This window comes from Mastomys coucha, unplaced genomic scaffold (genome assembly GCF_008632895.1).
Source record: "Mastomys coucha isolate ucsf_1 unplaced genomic scaffold, UCSF_Mcou_1 pScaffold9, whole genome shotgun sequence".
Classification (NCBI taxonomy): Eukaryota; Metazoa; Chordata; class Mammalia; order Rodentia; family Muridae; genus Mastomys; species Mastomys coucha.
Genome location: NW_022196915.1, coordinates 61,515,930 through 61,536,719, shown reverse-complemented (window position 1 = coordinate 61,536,719; position 20,790 = coordinate 61,515,930). Strand labels below are relative to the sequence as shown.

At 40.4% G+C, this 20,790-nt stretch overlaps 1 protein-coding gene and 1 pseudogene across 6 annotated transcripts in view; one reads left to right on the top strand and one right to left on the bottom strand.

Annotated features, from left to right (window-relative positions):
* Lrrc63 (leucine rich repeat containing 63) overlaps positions 1-20,428 on the top strand; it is a 42,901-nt gene extending 22,473 nt beyond the window's left edge. For all 6 annotated transcript variants that reach the window (XM_031363045.1, XM_031363044.1, XM_031363048.1 and 3 more), the window contains exons 7-10: positions 78-214; positions 8,047-8,130; positions 17,812-18,051; positions 19,182-20,428. In XM_031363045.1, the coding sequence (XP_031218905.1) occupies positions 78-214; positions 8,047-8,130; positions 17,812-18,051; positions 19,182-19,422 (702 nt within the window). In that variant the 3' untranslated portion in view covers positions 19,423-20,428. The remainder of the gene's footprint in view (positions 1-77; positions 215-8,046; positions 8,131-17,811; positions 18,052-19,181) is intronic.
* Positions 19,749-20,283, bottom strand: LOC116084178 (annotated as a pseudogene).
* Positions 20,429-20,790: the final 362 nt, after the last annotated feature.

Here is a 20,790-nt window from a genome sequence, read left to right as displayed (position 1 = left end):
AAAGCATGTATAGAATACACACGTGATAGATTGCATGCTCTTCATTTCAGTTAACATTTGCCTCTTCTGTTCGCCAGATACTTTATCTGCACAACCTACAAGTACTGAAAATGAGGAATAATCCTATCAGAGAAATTCCTACTGAAATCCACCTATTGACGTACCTTAGGATTTTCTCCATTGCCTTTAATTATATTGCAGAGCTTCCTGCTGGGTAAGGCTGATCATCTGAGGGAGACACAGAACTAAATGATTTGTAGTTATTTTATTTAGTCATAAATTATTTAGTAAAGTCTCAATTTCCCTTTTGAAAGTGGATAGAAGAATTTTGATTACTTAAACATTCTCACTCTGCTATGGTGAGCAGGATTCATTTCTTAATATGGTATCCAAAAAGATGCTTCAAGCTACACAGAGCACAGTATGGCTCTAATGAATACCAATTCAGGAACTGAAATGTGATACGCTTGTCTCCATATATCCTAATTGTCCTAAATGTAATTAAAAATGCACATTAAGCTAGCCGGGCGGTGGTGGTGTACACCTTTAATCCCAGCACTTGGGATTAAAGTGGCAGGTGGATTTCTGAGTTCGAGGCCAGCCTGGTCTACAGAGTGAGTTCCAGGACAGCCAGGACTACTCAGAGAAACCCTGTCTCGAAAACAAACAAACAAACAAACAAACAACCCCCCCCAAAAATACACATTAAGCACACCTTACATGCTAAACTTTCTATAATCTCACAGAATACATAGAACATATTATACACATCTGGAAAATCTAGTTTATGTAATATTTTCCCCACCATTAATAGCTATTATGTGACATGCACATATAGACTTAGAAATCCTAGCTTTTGTGTCCCAAGTGCCTCTGAAACTTAGTGTAATACAACAAATAAAATCACAGTCTATAATAGAAATCTTGGCTGCAAGTGTCAGATTCCCAGATATTTTGGAGAAATGAGCACTCTCCTTAAAACAGATATCTCAGGAGACACAGCAACTCACTGAACACTGCCAGATAAGAGGGAGTCCCAGAGAGCGGGCTGAATGGAACACATGGGCTATGCAAAGGCAGCCAGGTGCAGAACTGAAGACAAATGGGCTGATCCTTTCATAGGGGGATGATAGAGACAGCGGGGGGGGGTGGGGGGGGGAGGGACAACAGAGAAGACAAGGCAGATGAAGCCCGAGTGGCCAGAGCCAAAGTCACAGAGGGAGTTTGTGGCCTGCCTGGGCTGTATTTCAAGAAAGGAAGTCGATTGTCGTTTTCTGATATTACTTGTCTGAATTTTGACTTAAGATTTTAAAATACGAACACTGTTCTTCCTCAGCCTTGTGACTTGAGTGACTAAGCTTTCTAGAAAATATGATGGGCTTCTTGCACTGTACTTTTCCCATCCCTAGCTGGATCTTTCTAGTTGCGGGAGATCCATATGCCACAGTTGAGAAGGCACAGTGGTCCCCAAGTATCATAGCTGCTGGAAGACTGGTAAGCCACTCACAGCCCTGATGTCAGTTTCTATTAGGAAGGTTAAAGAAAGTGCACTTGATTTCAAGAGCACTACAAAAATCAAGGAAAAATATCTTCTAAATTGTTTTGTAAATTCCTCCAGTTATTTCTGAAGCTTTTTCATCTCTTCCCCCCCCCCCCCCCCCCGCCTCGACCTATGTTTCTACAACAAAATAAAATGTCAGAGCATTGGAAGACCTTTTGTTTTTCCTTTTATGAAAAGTAGATTTTTTTTCACATAATATATTCTACATATATCTTCCCCTCTCTCTACTCCTCCTACTTCCTCCTTACCACACCTCCCTTCCCATCTGGATCTATCCCCTTTCTATGTCTTATTAGAAAACAGGCTTCTAAGGGATAATAATAAAATAGAATATAGTAAGATAAAACAAAAACTAACACATTGGAATTGGATAAGACAAAAAGAGAGGGGGGGGGAAGAGAGAGAGAGAGAGAGAGAGAGAGAGAGAGAGAGAGAGAGAGAGACCGAGAAAAGAGCCCAAGAGAAAGTACAAGAATCAGAGACCCATTTGTTTGCACACTTAAGGCTTCCATAAAACCCACTAAACTGGAAGCCATAATATATACACGAAGAATCTGGTACAGATCCATGAAGGCTCTGTGCACACTGTCTCAGGCTCTGTGAGTTTTGCCCATGTTGATTTGAGGGCCTTGTTTCATAGGTGTCTTTCCCCCACCTCTGCTTCTAGGTTTTCTGACCCCTGAGGGGAGGCATGTGATAGAGACATCCTATTTAGGCTGACTGAGCCAAGGTCTCTCACTCTGTGCATATTGTCTAAGTGTGGGTCTCTGTATTTGTTCCCATCTGCTACAGGAGGAAGCTCCTCTGATGGTGGCTGAGTAAGGCACTGATCTATGAGTATAGCAGAATGTCATTAGGAATCAATTTATTGCTATGTTACTTTAGTTAGAACAGTAGTTTTTGGGTTTACCCTGGTTCCCTGGGCTATCAAGTCTCAGGTTGTTGGTCATGGAGCAGTATTGGGTAAGGGCTCCATCTTGTAGAGTAGGCCTTTAATCACATCAGATATTGGTTGATTACTCCTACAAGCCTTGTGCCACTGTTGCACTAACATATCTTGCAGGAGAATGCCATTGTTGATCAATGTGTATTGCTGTGTTGGTGTTAATATTTATTGTTTAGTACCTGGCTGAAAGTTTTGTCAATATCTGTTAAGTCCACTATTTGATTTATAATATCATTTAGCATCAGCATTCCTTTACTTTTTTTTTTTCTGGATGACTTGTCTATTGGTGAGAGTTGAGTACTAAAGTCTCCCACTATCAATGTGTGAGAGTCAATATGTGATTTAAGCTATAGTGGTGTTTCTACATGTTAAGAATGTTAACAATTGCCGGGCGGTGGTGGTGCACACCTTTAATCCCAGCACTTGGGAGGCAGAGGCAGGCAGATTTCTGAGTTTGAGGCCAGCCTGATCTACAGAGTGAATTCCTAAACAGCCAGGGATACACAGAGAAACCCTGCCTCGAAAAACCACAAAAAAAAAAAAAAAAAAAGTTAAGAATTGGGCTGGAGAGATAGCTCAGTGGTTAAGAGCACTGACTGTTCTTCCAGAGGTCCTAAGTTCAATTCCAAGCAACCACATGATGGCTCACAACCATCTGTAATGGGATCTGATGCCTTCTTTTGGTGTATTTAGAGACAGCTGCAGTGTACTCATATAAATAAATAAATAATTCTTTTAAAAGTGTAATAGCTTTAATTTAAAAAAAATGTTAAGAAGATGGGCAGTGGTGTTGCATGCATTTAATCCCAGCACTTGGGAGGCAGAGGCAGGTGGATTTCTGAGTTCGAGGCCAGCCTGGTCTACAGAGTGAGTTCCAGGACAGCCAGGGCTACACAGAGAAACCTTGTCTCAAAAAACCAAAAAAATTTAAAAATTGTTAAGAAATGAAATGTAATCTTGGTGATGAATATGTAGTGTCCTTCCCTCTCTCTTTTGATTAATGTTGGTTTGAAGCCTATTTTGTTAGATTAAAATGGCTACATCAGCTTGCTTCTTAAGTTCATTTGCTTGGAATATCTTTTTGTAACCCTTTAGTTCGAAGTAATATCTATTCTTGCTGTAACAGTGTATTTCTTGGATGCGACAGAAGGATTTTCTTTATATGAACTTGACTGCCCTTGTGTTTGATGCACAGATGTTAAGAATTTCAATGCCATCTTGGTGGTTTTTCCTTTGATGAGTAAGTAGTATCTTTCTATATGTCCTCTGATTGGTTTTAGTTTGAAATCTCTCTTATCAGATATTAAAATGACTACTCCAATTTGCTTCTTAGGTCCATTTGCTTGGAACATATTTTTCTAACTATTTTATCTGAAGTAATGTTTGGTGTGATGTCTCTTATCAGAAGTTTCTTTTGACTAGTCTAGCTTGCTTCTTAGATATTTACCCTAAGGTGATGTCTATCCTTGATATTAAGGTGTGTTTTTTGGAAGCAAAGAAGGATGGCTTCTGTTTTCACATGAATTCTGTTAGTCTGTGTCTTTTTACTGGGGAATTGAGACCATTGATATGAGATGTCAATAAACAGAAATTGTTTATTTTTGAGTTTGGTCAACCCTTTCAGTTGGAGTTGTCCTTTTTTTTTTTTTTTTTTTTTTTTTTTTTTTTTTTAATCCTTTCCTTGTAAGTAAAGATTTGTAAATAGGTATTTCTTAAATTTGGTTTTAACATGTAGTGTCTTGTTTTCTTTATCTATTGTGATTGAAAGTTTTTCTGGGTATAGTAGTCTAGACTGGCATTTGTGGTTTCTTAGAGTTTGTAGAAAATCTATGCAGGCTCTTCTAGCTTTAAAGTCTCCATTGAGAAGTCAGGTGTTATTCTAATAAGTCTTTGTATATTACTTGGTCTTTTCCCCTTGTACCTTTTAACATTTTTCTCTTTGTTCTTACATTTAAATGTTTTGATTATTATATGTTGACAATGCATGTTTTTTTCTAGTCAGATATATTCAATATCCTATATACTACTTTGTATATATGTATCCTGTTATGTACTTTGATAGGCATCTCCTTCTTTAGGTTAGAAAAGTTTTCTTCTATGATATTGTTGAAAGTAGTTTCTTCACTGTTTACCTGAATTTCTTCTCCTTTGTGTATTCCTATTATTCTTAAATTTGGTCTTTTCGTAGTGTCCCAGTTGGTATACTCATTTCTTCTATTGTGTCTTCAATGCCTGAAATTCTCTCTTCTGTCTCTTGTATTCTGTTGGTGAGACTTGTCTCTGAGGTCCTGTTTGAGTTCCTAAATTTTTCATTTCCAGATTTCCCTCAGTTTGGGTTTTCTTTTTTTTTAAGATTTATTTATTTATTTTATGTGTATGAGTACACTGTAGCTGTACAGGTGGCCACGGGCCATCATCTGGCGGCTGGGAATTGAACTCAGGACGGTCCCGCTCTTTCCACCCCGCTCGCTCTGGCGTGATATATTGTAGCTGTCTTCAGAACCAGAAGAGGACATCATCTCATTGCGGGTGGTTGTGAGGCACCATGTGGCTGCTGGGATCCGAACTCAGGACCTTCGGCAGAGCAGTCACTGCTCTTACCCGCTGAGCCATCTCCCCAACCCAGTTTGGGTTTTCTTTACTGGTTCTATTTTACTTTCAGATCTTAAAATGTTTCATTTATTTCCTTCTACTGTTTGTTGTTATTTTCATAGATTTCTTTAAAAGATTTATTCATTTCTTTAAAGACATCTATCATATTCATAAGGTTATTGTAAGTTTTTTTCCTTGTGTTTCAGCTATGTTGAAATACTTAGGGCCTGCTGCAGTAGGGAAGATGGCCTTTGGTGGAGACGTATTCTCATGACTGTTACTAACTATGTTTTTATGCTGGCATCTAGGCATCTAGAGTTTGGAAAGACTACAGTTCTAGGTGCTGATATCTGGTCTTGTCTTTGTTGGGTGGTGTCGCTGCCTCACTGACCAGCAGAAATAAGGAGGCGACCACGAACTCTTCTCCAAGCAGTTTATTCAGGAACCTTGCACTACAGAATCATTCATTCATCTCTCTCCCCAGAACTCACGGGTTAAATACTTTCCCTGGTCCCAATCAGCATCGGCTACGTGGCAAAGCATAATAGGCTACGAAAAATCATGCCAGCTTGCATCACAAACTGGAGGCACTCAACTTTTCTAAATAAGGACTTGTTTATCGCGATGCTCCAAATAAGGACTTGTTTATTGCGGTGCTTTCTGCTCTGGCCGGAGGCCAGGCGCTATATTTAGGGTGGCAGCTGTGGCTCTCCACAGGGTGGGTGATCATCTGCCCCCTTGCTTTCTATTTCCTCTCTAGTTCTTAGGAGAATGTGGTAGCTGGGTGTTGCCCGGTAGCAAATTCTGCTGGAATCCTGATAGATGTGGCCAATGAGGTTTCCAAATAAAATGTGTTCCTAGATATTAGGAGCTGACACTTAGGAGTGGGGGTGGGCTAGAGGGGTCTACAGGAGGGAGGAAAACAGGGTGATCCACCAGCGTCTACTGAGAGTGAAGGGAGTCCACAACATCCTCCAGAGCCGTGGGTGAGACTGAGAGATTGGATCTGGAAGATTCAGTGGGTGAGACTGAGAGATTGGACCTGGAGGATTCAGTGGATGAGACTGAGAGATTGGATCTGGAGGATTCAGTGGATGAGACTGAGAGATTGGATCTGGAGGATTCATTGGAGAGGTGAAGATCTGCAACTAGCCTACCTACTTTCCTGACCAGACTAGCCTGTAGGTTCCCAGGAAATTCCTCCTGAAGTTGGTGGCCGGGATAATGGGATAAGTGAGGGGAAGGAAGTGTGAAGGAGAAGATCTCTGTGGTCCACTGATGGCAGAGAACAACTCCTTGGGGTAAAAAAGTAAAATATGATCTTAAGTTTATTTTTTTATTTTTTGGTTTTTTGGTTTTTTTGTGTGTTTGTTTGTTTTTCGAGACAGGGTTTATCTGTGTAGCCCTGGCTGTCCTGGAACTCACTCTGTAGACCAGGCTGGCCGCGAACTCAGAGATCTGCCAGCCTCTGCCTCCTAAGTGCTGGGATTAAAGGCATGCACCACCACTGCCCAGCTGATCTTAAGTTTAAAACAACAACAACAACAAAATAGAGTAGATACTGCTAACATTTTCTTTACAGCAGTGAAAAAGAAGTTGAGGGGTTGACCACTGAATCAAAAAGGGTTATCTTACAGTTTCCAAACCATTGTCAACAGTTTCTTAGGAGTTTAGATAACTGGGGTTCATTCACTTCTGATTTATTCATACATTGGATAGTTACAATAGGACAGGGTCTGAGAAGTAAGCCGACACTCAGAAGTGTCAGTTCTTCCAGTTGAAAGGATTTGCAAAAAGAGTTCTGTGCAAGAGGTTACATCTGTTTTAACATTTAAAATATGAGAAGAAAATGACCAAAGAGTCAATTTTGTGCAGATGCAGCATGGCATTTGGAGATATGTAAGAACTATTAATTCAGGTACTTTTAGCAAACAAATAGTGGATCATAGGAAATTATGGGATGGGGGTGACAGGCAACGCAGGAAAGTAATCAAGGGTGGGACCATGAAGATCTTCATCTGCCATGCTGAAACAGTTGGAGGTTAGTAAAATCCTGTGCTCACAGTGCCTTAGGCATGCAATATCTCAGGTTGGGTGGGGAAAGGCAGATTTTGAGAACAGTGTCCACACAGTGGTGAGGGGTGGTTTCCAGGGATTATGATCAACATCATACTTAGCTGTTTAATTCAAGCCTTCAAAAAGTGGTTTCTATTTGCATCCCATAGGAGACAGACTCATAATGCTGTGATTGTGTGCCATAGATCCATTATATCTTTTAGTTCCTACTTTGGTCATTTAACTTGATGGGAAGAACAATCAAAGTCATAATACACATGGGTTGAACAAAGACCTCAAAAGTCCACGTCCACATAAAATCTCAGGATGCGACCTTACTTGTAATTATAATATGTAAATTCAATTTGTCGAATTAAATGGGGTCATCTTACATGAGGGAGGGCTCTGGATCTAGTGACTGACTGGTGGAAAGAAACCCTGTGAAATCAGAGATAAATGCTGCTGCAAGTCAGGGGCAGGCTAGGACTTCAGGGAACTCTGGGAAGCTAGGAGAGGCATGAGAGATGCTGTGTGAAGCCTCCAGTAGGACCCGGTCCCCTCAACAGCAGGATGCTGGAGTTATTGTCCTGCTGTTTCCGGCTACCTAGAATTCAAGCAAGAAACTAAGGTGAAGACCAAGAGAGACTTTCTGATGATGAAAGGTTCTTGGTTATCTTTTGTTACGTGAGGCTTCTCCACACCAAATGCCGTCGTTCCAGGCTTCACAGAGAGCAGCACTGTTTTCGGAGGTGTTCATGGAATGTATACCACCCACAATAAAAAGATGTCGATGTGACTCAGTGTCATCAGAAAAATATTTAACTTGTAAATGTCTTAATTTCTAGTGACAATGACTAGTCTCTTTCATAACTCACTGCTTTTTCTATTTAAGGTTATTTTGCCTGAATTATCTTGAGGAGCTTGATATTTCCTACAATGAAATTGAAGCTATTCCAAATGAAATCCAGAAACTCAGGTATTTGCAAAGTAATAGATACAGGGTAAATGACCATCCCATTAAAGATGTTTTGTTACAATAATGACAAAGACTTTAGTTTTTTCATTTGTTTCAGTCACAAAATATAATATGTGAATTGTGGGGTTTACTTTCAAATGTAATTTGGATATCTAGTATGTAGTTTCTGCAAGCTCTACTTCCAATGATACTTTAAAAGTAAAATATAATAACCTTTTATTTTGGTTCACTTTCTGGTGTGGATATATATGGTTCTTATACATTTCAATGTCATTTTACACACACACACACACACACACACACACACACACACACACACCGAAAGTCAAATTCTTTTACAAATTAACAAAAGCCTTGGATTTATCTGTGTCCTATATTGAGACAGGGTCTCACTATGCCTTCCTGGCTGATCTGTAACTCACTATGTAAACCAGGCTAACCTCCAACTCAAAGTTGCCTGCCTCTGCATCCTAAGTGCTAGTATTAAAGGTGTGCACCACCTTGCGTGGCTCTGTGTCTTACTTTTACTATGAATTTATAATAATAACTAAGAGGGAAGATGGTTTTGTTATAAACTTTAGATGGTTTTGTGTATACTTGCCACAGCACACACAAACACAAACTTGACACATTAATTGCAGTTGTCTTGAGTTATATAAAGTTTTTGTTGACAATATTTTTTATTTGTTTGTTTTGTTTTGTTTTGTTTTTTTCAAGGTTCAGGGTTTCTCTTTGTACACCTGGCTGTCCTGGAACTCACTCTGTAGACCAGGCTGTCTTGGAACTCAGAAATCCGCCTGCCTCTGCCTCCCAAGTGCTGGGATTAAAGGCATGCGCCACCACTGCCCTGCTTTTATTTTTTACTTTAAAACATATTGCATGGGCTAGAGGGATGGCAAAGTGATTAACGGCATTTGCTCTTCTTCCATTGGACCCAAGTTCATTTTCTAACACCCACATTGAGTGGCTCACAACTGCCTGAAATGCCAGTTCCAGCATCTGATGCCCTCTTCTGACTTCTAAGGGCACTATATACACAAGTATACACACAATATATATGATATAAATATATATATATATGATGAAACTAAAATCCAAAACATTATATACTCTTAATCATTCAAATTGTTTAACGTATTTCATTTTAAATTACATATCTGTCTGTATCTATGTGAGATTTTGTGCATGTGAGTACAGGGGCTTAGAGAGGCCAGAGACATTGAATTCCCAGGAGCTTGAGTTGCAGGCAGTTGTAAGCCAATTGACATGGGTGCTGGAAGTGGAACTTGGTCCTCCGCAAAAGCAGCATGTGCTCTTCGCTGCCGAGCCGAGCCGCCTCTCCAGCCTCTCAAATCTAATTTTATGCCCTTCACAGCAGTTTGTGACTCACTTAACTTCTGTAATAACTGTCTCCAAGTATTTCGTAACTACATTTCTGCACATACTATTTCTTTTATTTCTAGTATCATCTGATTAAGGTAAATACAGAATAGAAAAGATGTACTATTTTAGACTAATTTTTAAAATCAAGCTATGTAACCAACTTCCATTATTAGTTCTCACTATCTGATTGGCTTTCTTGGAACACAGTCTTCCTCTGGTTTTCTAATGTTTCTATCAAGTTTTTTAAAGTTTCATGTGGTAATCCTTATATTTTACCAGGACAATCCAGCTTATGCATGGTTGTTATAATAGATACAGTTCACTTTTCTATGTGTTTACTTTACCCCGCCCCTGTTCCTTTCTTGTTGGGGATGTGTTCAGAATACTCTTCCCCACTCCTACCCCTATCTCCCCAACACCCCAGCTTTATCCATTTTGGAGCCTGAAAACCCTGCTCACCTAATCGGTTACCGGCTCCCTTTGTATTTCCAGATGTTCCCTTTCCTCTCGCAGTTGTTACAGCTCTTATGCGGGTTTAGGAAGTCGGGATTCCTTGGGCCTTGACTGTAGCTGGTGCTTCCTGGCATCAGGATTCCTCACCTTCCAGGCAGCACGTCTGGGCTGAGAGCTGATGTGTCTCCCTGGAACACTGAGGTTCCTTGCAGATTTTCTCCCGGGTTTATCGCAGGTCTCCGCCCCCTCTTGCTCTTCCTCCCCATCCACAACCCGCCATCCTGCTCTGGAGCTGACACTCTGCTGTCAGTCCTCCCCATCCACAATCCTCTGTCTTGCTCTGGAGCTGACACTCTGCTGTCAGTACTTTGTATCTGCCCTTCCTTGTTCCCCACTCGGCCTATACTACTGAACACGGCCAAGAAGAATTCACTGAAGAGAAGCCCTTTATCAGGCCTAATGGTCAAACATCATGCAAGGAGACACCGGAGAGCGTCTTCCCAGCGGATCCCCTGAGCCTGAGCACCCTGCTTATATAGCCCCAGAAGGGAAATTTGGAACAATCACAGCCATTTGCTTGGACCAGTCACATTACTGCCTCTTAGCACCAGACATGGCAGCATGCAGCATCCCTTTGCCGCACTGTCGGTGGAAATGTTTCCTCTCTTGCATAGACTTCAGCGAGACTTGAGAGAGCTAAAAAGCTAGTAGAGGCTATTTTAAACAGCCCTGGCTGAGTCTGCGCCTAAACCAGGGTCATCAGCCAAGATCATCCTGAAGCTCCTCGGAGTCTGTGGGATGTCCAGTTGGCTGATGGGGGTGATGGGCTATGTAGCTGATAGCCAGCTGTTTTAGTCTACGGGCTCCGGACAGTGAGAGCTCAACAGCTGCTAAGTAGTCAATCTTCCCCTTTCCTAACATCTTTCCTTAAAGCAGCGGATCTCAACCTGTGGCTTGCCAACCCGCTTGGCAAACCCCTAGCTCCAAAACTATTTACATTAAGATTCATAACAGTAGCAAAATTATAGTTATGAATTAACAACGAAAATAATTTCATGGTTGGAGGTCACCACAACATGAGGAACTGTATTGAAGGGTTGCAACATTTGGAAGGTTGAGAACCACTGACCTAAAGAAACACAAAGTAGTGCTCACAATATACAGTTAAAATGACATCATTACCACTAATACTGACTTCAAGTGTCTTAATCATGCTAAAAAACTTACCCATCACCCTCAGGGGAGGCAGAGTACCCTTTCTTCTAACTCATTCTCACCTCACAGGTCAGAAGGGGCAAAGGGGTCTTTCCAAAGCTTCATTTATAAGGGCAGTTATCCCATTTGTGAGAGCTCTCCCTCAAAACCAAATCATTTCTTAGAGGCTCTACCTTCAAATATCTTGGGAGTAAGACATTCAATGTAAGACTATAGAGGCATTCTGTGTGCTGCCAGGAGCCCTCCTCCCATCCCACCTCCATTCCGTGGTGGAGATACATGGCTCTAGCCAGCTCTTTCATTATGGTCTCTCTCCAGGCATGTCCTTAGCCATGCTTCAGCCTGCCTGCAGGAGCCCCTCCTCTACTATCCCCATTCTCACATCTTGGTACAGACTCAAGGTATGCCTAGTCCTGTCCTGCTGCCCCTCAACCTTTGCTTCTAGTCCATCCCCAGTCCTTTATGTCACATACTGACCCACAAAAACAGTCTCTAATAAGGACCCCACAGCCACCACACTTTCAGAGGATCCAGAAAAGACAACAGCAACCAAACAACAGAGTATTTACCCAACAAAACATATCTAAACATTTACATCAAGAAACAATTCAGCCGGGCGGTGGTGGCGCACGCCTTTAATCCCAGCACTTGGGAGGCAGAGGCAGGCAGATTTCTGAGTTTGGGGTCAGCCTGGTCTACAGAGTAAGATCCAAGACAGCCTGGGCAATACAGAGAAACCCTCTCTCGAAACCCTCACTCCCCCCCAAAAAATAAACACTTCAAATATCATAATTCTAGATGTGTAGATCCCAGTGCAAAAAACCCAAAAAACCAAAAGCAAAAAAACACACGAACATGGACATCCAAGACTATGTGTCTCCTTCAGAAGTCAGCAACCCAATTGGAATAGTCCCTGAGAAAAGCAATTTAGATGAAGCACAAAATATGGACTTCAAAATAGCAATTTTGACTCTGCTCAAGGACATTAAAGAGCATAAGAATAAATACCTTACCAAAGACTGTGAAAACACAAAGAACCAGTTTCATAGAATAATGAAAACAAATCAAAACCTGAAAGTAGAATCTGACAAAGAAATGGAATCCCTAAAAAGAAAAATCCAAATTGAAATAAAACTAGAAATGAAAAAGTTAGATTTCAAACAAAATCCTTAGAGATAAGCCTCACAACAGACTACAAGACATGGAAGAGAAATTTTCATGTGTTGAAAGCAAGGTAGAAGAAATTAATAGATAGGTTATATAAAATGTTAAGTCTTTTTTAAAAATCCAGGTTTCCTGTAGTTTTATAAACTATTCATTTAATATTTAGCTCCTCTGGGAATATATGAAGATTTCAAAGTGCATAGAGGAGTAATCTGTGACCTCCTTGCTGATATCAGTCACTGTGATTAGATCTCCTGTGTCCTGTTGAGCCTTGTGTAACTATTTCTTACTAATTGAATGTAATGTACAGATTCTTACCAGTAAAGATCAACTGATATTCAAGCTACAATTAAAATAAAGATAATTACTTTAAAGAAAAATCCAGGCCTAAAATATCCTGGAAATATGGGATACTATGAAAAGACAAAATCTACAAACAATTGTATAGAGGAAGAAGAAGGTGGCCAGAGGCACAGAAAAATATTTTTAAACAGATCATAAAGAAAATTTTCCCAATATAAAAGTAGAAATGCATATCAAAGTATAAGAAGTTTATAGAACACCAGCTAGACGGGAGCAGAATATAAATCCCCCGTGACACATAATAAGCAAAACACTAAACATACAGACTAGAACAACAGCTTAAGATACTGTAAACTGCAAGGTTGTGGCAGGAGGTGAGTCACACACAAAAGCAGGCCAATTGGAGTAACATCAAACTTTTCGATGGAGATTCTGAAAGCAAAAAAAAAAGCCTGGATGGACGTTCTCCAAACTTGGAGAGACCATAAGTGGCTGCCCAGACTACTACCGCCATCAAAACTATCAATCATAACAACAGAAAAAGAAAACATCCATGATGAAACCAAGCTTAAGCAACTTCTATCTTTGAACCCAGCCCTACAGAGGACATTAGTTGGAAAACTTTAGTTTGAAGAGATTAACTACACTCCAGAAGACACAAGGAACAAAAATTCCAAGTAAATCAAAAAAGTTGGAAAAATACCTACACCACAACAACAAAATAGTAGAAATCAATAAACACTGTTCATTGATAAGTCTCACTGTTAGTGCTCTCAATACTCTAATAAAGAGACACAAACTAACAGATTGGATTAGAAAACAAGATCCATCTTTCTGCTGCATCCAAAAAATGCACCTCACCTTGAGGAATAGGTAAAAGGTATTTCAAGCAAACTGATCAAAGAAGGAAGCTGGTAGAGCTATTTTAATACCTGACAAAATAGACATCAGACACATTAATTGGAAGACATAGGGAAGGACACCACATAATCATTATAGGAAAAATCCACAAAGAGAAACAGTAATGTAAACTGAAGAAGAGACAGCATCTTCAAAAAAGTAATGCTTGTTAAACTGGACAGCTGAATACAGAAATTTTTAAATAAATCCATATTTAGCATCGTGCATGAAACTCAATTCCAAATGGATCAAAGACCACAATATAAGAACACAGAACCTGTGTTGGATAGTTTTATGTCAACTTGAAACAAGCTAGAGTTAGCTGAAGGAGGAAACAGCAATTGATAAAATGCCTCCATAAGATCTGGCTGTAAGGCATTTTCTTAACTACTTATTGATGGAGAAGATCCCACGACATTGTGGGGGTGCCATCACTGAGATGGTTGCTCAAAACTTTGCAAGAAAGCAGGTTGAGCAAGCCATGATAAGCAAGCCAGTAAGCAGCACCTCTCCATGGCCTCTGCATCAGCTCTTGTCTCCAGGTCCCTTCCCTACTTGAGTTCCTGTCCTGACTTTCTTCAATGATGAACAGTGATGTGGAAGCTTAAGTCAAATAAACCCTTTCCTCCCTAACTTGCCTTTTGGTCATGGTGCTGCATTGCACCAATAGAAACCCTAACTAGGACATAACCTGAACCTGACAGAGGAGAAAGAGGGGAATGGACTTGAACTCTTTGGCACTGGAAAGGAATTTCTGAACAACATACTGATAGTACAGACACTAAGACCAAAATTGAAATTAGAACCTCATGAAGTCTGTATGGGAAAGGACACCAGTCTGATGAAGAAGTCTATATAGAATAGGAAAATACCTACCAATTATGCATCTGATAGAGAGTTAATGTCAACTATATATGGAGTAATGAAATAAAAACAAAACCCCTGGGCATAAGGAAAGCAAAGCAATTATAAAATGGGATACAGAACTAAGCAGAAGACTTCTCAAAAGATAAGACCCAAATAGTTGAGAAACTCTTAAAGAATGCTCAACATCCTTAGCCATCAGAGAAATGCACATCACAACTACTTTGAGACTCCATCATACACCAGACAGAGTGGCCAAGATCAATAAAACAAATGACAGCATGTGCTGTTGGGGGAAAAGGGACAGTTATATGTTGCTGGGGGGAGTGTAAACTGGTACACCCACCACGGAAATCAGTGTGGTTGCTCCTCAGGAAGCTCTCAACTGATAAACACTCAGTGAAAATGCAGAACATTCACAACAACAGAATATTATTTGGCTGTTAAGAAAAATAAAGTGATAAAATTTGCAGGTAAATGTTAATAGTTAGGAAGAAAATCATCCTGAAAGAGGTAACACTAAACTAAGAAGACAGAGATTGTATTTTTTTTTCTCATATGTAGATTTTAGTTCTTTTTTTGTTTTGTTTTGTTTTGGGGGTTTTGTTTTGTTTTGTTTTTCGAGACAGGGTTTCTCTGTGTAGCCCTGGCTGTCCTGGAACTCACTCTGTAGGCCAGGCTGGCCTCGAACTCAGAAATCCACCTGCCTCTGCCTCTCAAGTGCTGGGATTAAAGGCGTGCACCACCACTGCCCCGCAGTTGTTAGTTCTTAAGCTTCAATATATGTGCTAAAATCCAAATAATCACAGAAGTTAAATACCCAGTAAGGGTCTAGTGTGGAGGAGGGGGTCTCCCGTGAAAGGGAAAATAGAATGTAGTTTTCTGGAGGCTAAAGGGTAAACTGAAATAGTATTAAATAGGAAGGGGATAGAAGGGAAGGGTAATTGAGGGCTTATGGTGCAGGGGGTTGGGGGAACAACTAACACTAAAGGTCATTGAAAAACCATATGGAAACTTATGGTAGAAGCTTCTTAAAATTTATACATATAAAGAAGAAATCTAAATGGACTCATCAAATAATAGAGGAGACAATGTTCCTAGCCATCTTATTCCAACACCTAAAACATCCAGTGCCAGGAATGAGTTACATATTGTTGAGTCATTAGTCAAAGGGGTTACATGCAAACTCCCCAAACATCACAGGCTATTGCCATGGTTATTGGTTGCCTTCCACAACCTTATGGTAAGACCCTATTGTTGAAGACAATGTTTATGTATTTGAAGACAATGCTTATGTATTTCATGTATCTTAGAGAAGTCGAGCTGGTGCCTAACTAGAAGCATTACCCCTACTTACTAGAATTCATAGTATAGAAAGTGATCTTGCACACTAACCAGAGGACAAAAGTAATCACAAAACCAGCTACAAACACTGTGGGCAACAGTGAGCTGCCTGCAAGATATACTGGCATAACAGTGGCACAAATGTTATGGGAGTAACCAACCACTTTCGGCTTGGATTTAAGGTCTACTCCAAGAAATAAAACTCATACCTGATGCTGTTAAACTGATCAAGAACCTGAGCCTAGATAGGTTATGAACCTACAGAAAAACCAAATACCACTATTCTTCTAAAGTAACATATCAATAAAACAACTTCTTGATGACATTCTGCTGTACCTATAGACCGGTGCCTCATTCAGCCATCCGTAGAGAACCTCTTCTTGCAGTAGATGGGAACTAACAGAGAGGTCCAAAGCTACAGAATGTGCAAAGAGTGGAAGACTTTGGAGCACTCAGTCCTAAATGGGATGTCTTCATGAAACCCTACTCCTCAAAGCTCAGGGATCTAGCCAGTAGAAGAGGTAGAAAGATTGTAAGACTCAGAGATGCTGGATGACTCCAAGGACATCGTATCTTTCAGACACAGCAGGACAGATGCACATATGAACTCAGAAACTGGCTGTATGCACAAGACCTGCACAGGTTCAAGCCAGAGTCCCAGCACTGAGAGTGTGAATGTGACAGTGGGGGTTCATTGCTAACCAAAATTATTTAAAGGTGATCCCTGCTGGCAAAGGAAAAAAATCAGTGTTTTCCAATGGAATATCATTGGGCATAGTAACTACATCCCAAGGCAGGTCTGTGAGCTATCACAAAATGAACCCCATGGTTTTGTTTGGGGTTTGGGTTTTTGGCTTTGTGGGGAGTTTCTGTTTGTTTGTTTGTTTGGTTGCTTGCTTTTTTTAATAGAGAGAAAGAAAAAAAACAAAGATGGGTTGGTAGGGAGGTGGGGGGGATCTGGAAGAAGTTAGGATAGGGGAAGGAACATGATCAAAACATATTCCAAAGCACGGAAAATGTGAATTTAAAAAGATGAGAGGAAGTACGGAAATGTTCAGATCACAGCAGGGTTATGCTGCTGACCCCAAGGTTTGTGTCTCATGTAAAGGGAACATAACGGCTTCCATTTTTGTCCTTCAGGATGAAATAAGCGCTTGGGGTTTTCCTTGCACTTAAGTGGCCACAAGAGATACAGTTATGAAGCTGTATTTGAAGAGCTATCCAGTCTCTTTATTTGAAACATCCCCCTACCCCTTTGAATCATATATTACTTCTGTCAGCTGGAGTTAGCATTAGAGAAACCAGTTTGCGGCAGTTTATGTGAGCCTAGATTGTCAAGGGGAATTCAGAAGCACCTGCTCCACCACCTAGAGACTACATGCTAGCCTGTTCATTTGGAAAGCATTTTGACAGTGGTTTGATGTCTGTACATCTTTCGTGAACAGGAACATTTCTGTCTGCTCTCAGCACTCATCAGCAAAGAGAGAAAGGACTGCAGAAGACACCCCGAGGCAATGAGAGAGACCAGCCACATCTGTTCTCTTTCAATAAAGGGACAAGGACTGTTAGAAACAATTGACACAGTGAAAAGCAAGGGGACCCAGGTGCTGAGGGGACAACCCGTAACATAGCCGTTTATTTTGAGGTTATATATTTCACTGCTTTTATTAACCATTAATGAAAACTTATATATTGGTGTCCAGGTTGTTTTTGAAAACAATTTTTTTCTGTGTGTCACCACATTGTGTTCATGTGGTGTGGCACTTCTTAGTTCTCCTGAATTTATAGATATTTCTTTTTCCACAGTGGTAACAGTTTGCAAAGACCCCCCCCACACACACACACACACAACTGCATGCATTAACTGCTCCATTCACACAAATATACCTCTTTGTGTAGTAAAATGGTCCTGTTTTACAAGGAAATTCTCTTAATTCTAAGAAAATATTAAATTAGATGTTATAGTGCCAGGTTTCAAGGACATCAGTACTGAAACTCGGGTGAATATTATAAATTGCATGATTATCTTGTAAACTATGATTTTCTTATGCACAGATCACTTGAAAAGCTGATAGTTGATGGGAATCCCATAACATCTTTTCCACCTGGGATTTTGAAGCTTAACTTGGTCAAACTCCAACTTGAAAATACATTCACTGTCCCTCAGTTTTGGTTGGAGAATTCCTGGAATGACCCCCCACAACTTACTCAAATTTGTTCTTTGTTCATTGTTAAAAATAATCTACATAAAGTATTTGACTACATCCCAATAGCAGTTCAAAAGCATCTTAGAAGGTAAGTAATTTCTAGCATGCTTCTTATCAAAGCACATCTCTAAGTATTTTACTAATACACACACACACACACACACACACACACACACACACACACACACTGGCACACACCTTTACACACAGTTCATTTACCAATTCTTGTCTTACAGGTATACTAGTGGAGTCTAAGTCAGTCCCATTTTATAATATTCTCCAGTTCTTTCTGAAGTTCATTGAGAACAGTGTGTTGCTGAGATGGTTCAGTTTCTATGCATCTGTTAGTTAAGTCTCTTTTAGGAATTACCTTTGAAAATTGTTTAGTCCCATGGGACATGCTTTACTCCATTCTAATACCAGAGATGTCAGGAATAGATAAGACTTTTCTATTTTTTTTACATCTAGAATCAGCAAGCAATTAGGGCTTTGCTACCTAACCTCAAGACCAGGGTTCTTAGGGTCCACTAGAGCTTGTTCATTATGTCTAGGTGTTTCGTAACTATTTTGATTATTTATGTCACAATAAATCATCATTTCTGGGTTGTATGGATGGTACAAATGTTTATAGTATGTCTAAGTAAAATGTTTTCCCAGGATTATATAAAATACCAATACTCAATAAAGACATTGCTATCGCATAATTTTGATCTTGATGCTCTCTCAGAGAACCATACCTAAAGTCTTTATCTAAGGTGCAATTACTGGAAGATTAGCAACCTTTAAGAGGTGGGACCTAGTGAAAGATTCATAGGTCATGTGAACATGCCCTTTAACGGAACTGTGGGACCCCAATTCCTTTTGCTTGTTGGCCATAAATGAGTGGTTTTGTTCTGCCACTGACACCCACCATGATATGTTCAATGATCATATGTTTACATGGTATTCACAAAGGCTTGGGTTTAATCCCTGGGACCTCAAAAGAAGAGGAGGATCCACAGCTTCCCTTTTAAATTATAATGCACTATACACACATTACCTTTGCTTTAGAAAATGGGTCCCTTGCACACATACCTAATCTGTGGTTCCACTGTATTAGGATTTAAATTTTGACTTAGTAGCAAGTACCTCATCTAGATGTAAGCTCGATGAAAACCAAGCATTGAGTTTTACACTAGCAGAAACTCAAAAATCTCCTCCCTGTTTCTTCTTTCTCAGCACATCTGACTGTGATTGGTGCCATGGCCCGAGGTTTGGCAAAGGCTTCCGCATCATCCGATCCTGTGATATCTTTGGAGTGCCACGCGTCCCTATTATGTTCCGTGTCTGTTCTCTTCCCTGCTATCTGGAGATCAAGGAAAGCAACTTTCTTTTAGAAGGCTTTCCTAGTAGAAAAATAGCTCTACGTATGGACTGGGTAAAAGAGAGCAAAGTCAGCACCCTCTCATTCTACGTGTAAAACCCACAAATATTCATGTGTAAGTAATCCACCTCTTAGAGCACGGGTTCTGCATGGAGACCCATGGGTCTTCTCTGCCGAGTTCTCTCTGTGATCACCCTCCTCGTGAAAGCCTGATTGTTAGAAGTCAGTGCTGAGCTCTGATTCAAGGAGTAGGAAAGGGCCTTTGGAGTGCAGTGGGGATCTTGAGAAGTTCCTGGAGAACGTGTTTACAGTAAAGGGGGGAGAAAAAAAGGTTCAAAACATTTGCCAAAAGAACCGCATCTTTTTTTTTTTAATGGTGAAAAAAGAAAGTGTATATTTAGAATTAGCCATCTGGACTCAGTTTAGGTGACCCCAATCTCTTTGGAAACATCTAGAGCATCATAATCAGGAGTCAAGCGAACGTATGCCTTCCTCTCTCTGTCAGGCCTTATCAAGGTATTGACTTTGGCCACATCAATGTCATAGAGTTCCTTCACAGCCTGTTTGATCTGGCGCTTGTTGGCCTTGACATCCACAATGAACACAAGCGTGTTGGTATCCTCTATTTTCTTCATGGCTGACTTGGTGGTCAGTGGGAATTTGATGATAGCATAGTGTGTGGGTCAAGCTTTGTTTCTCCTGGGAGCACTCTTTTGAGGATATTTTGGCTGCCTCCGGAGCCGCAGGGTCTTGGGCCACCGGAAGGTAGGTGATCTTCTTTTTGTGGCTGTTGGTGCCTTTCAGCACTGCCTTCATAGCTTTCAAGGCCTTCCCTTTGGCTTCGGCTTTGGGAGGGGCAGGAGCCTCTTTCTTCGCTTTCGGCTCCATCTTGGTGAAAAAGGAAGAACTGCATAGTAGTAGTACTTTGTCTTTTCATGAAACTATATTCAATAACAGACTAGCAGCTTGAAGCCATTATGGGGAGTTCTGTTGCACGAAGCAGCAAAGTTATGTGTCCCGGAACTAAATGTTAGCTTGTGCACCCTCTTCAATGCTAACCAGCTAGTTTTCTTCTGAGAATAAAAGATTAATTGCAAACTGACTTTTAGCTTTTTGAATTGTTTTCCCTGCTTCTTAGAAAACTAATACAATCTTCATTGATTATCTTAGTCAGTCTCAGTTTTATATCCATCAAACTGAAACTGACTTCACGGGCCAGCAATGAATTTACCACAGTCTTCAATGTTAGCCAAACAAGAAAACAGAATCCACACAAAGACACTGTAAAGCAATAGCCACCTAAAGTGGAATGTGAGGCTTTAAGAATTTGTTTTGAAAAGAAAAAAAAAAATTGTTTTGAAAGTTTGGGAGATGACGCTGCAGTTAAGAACACTTGTTGTGCCGGGCGGTGGTGGCGCACGCCTTTAATCCTAGCACTTGGGAGGCAGAGGCAGGCGGATTTCC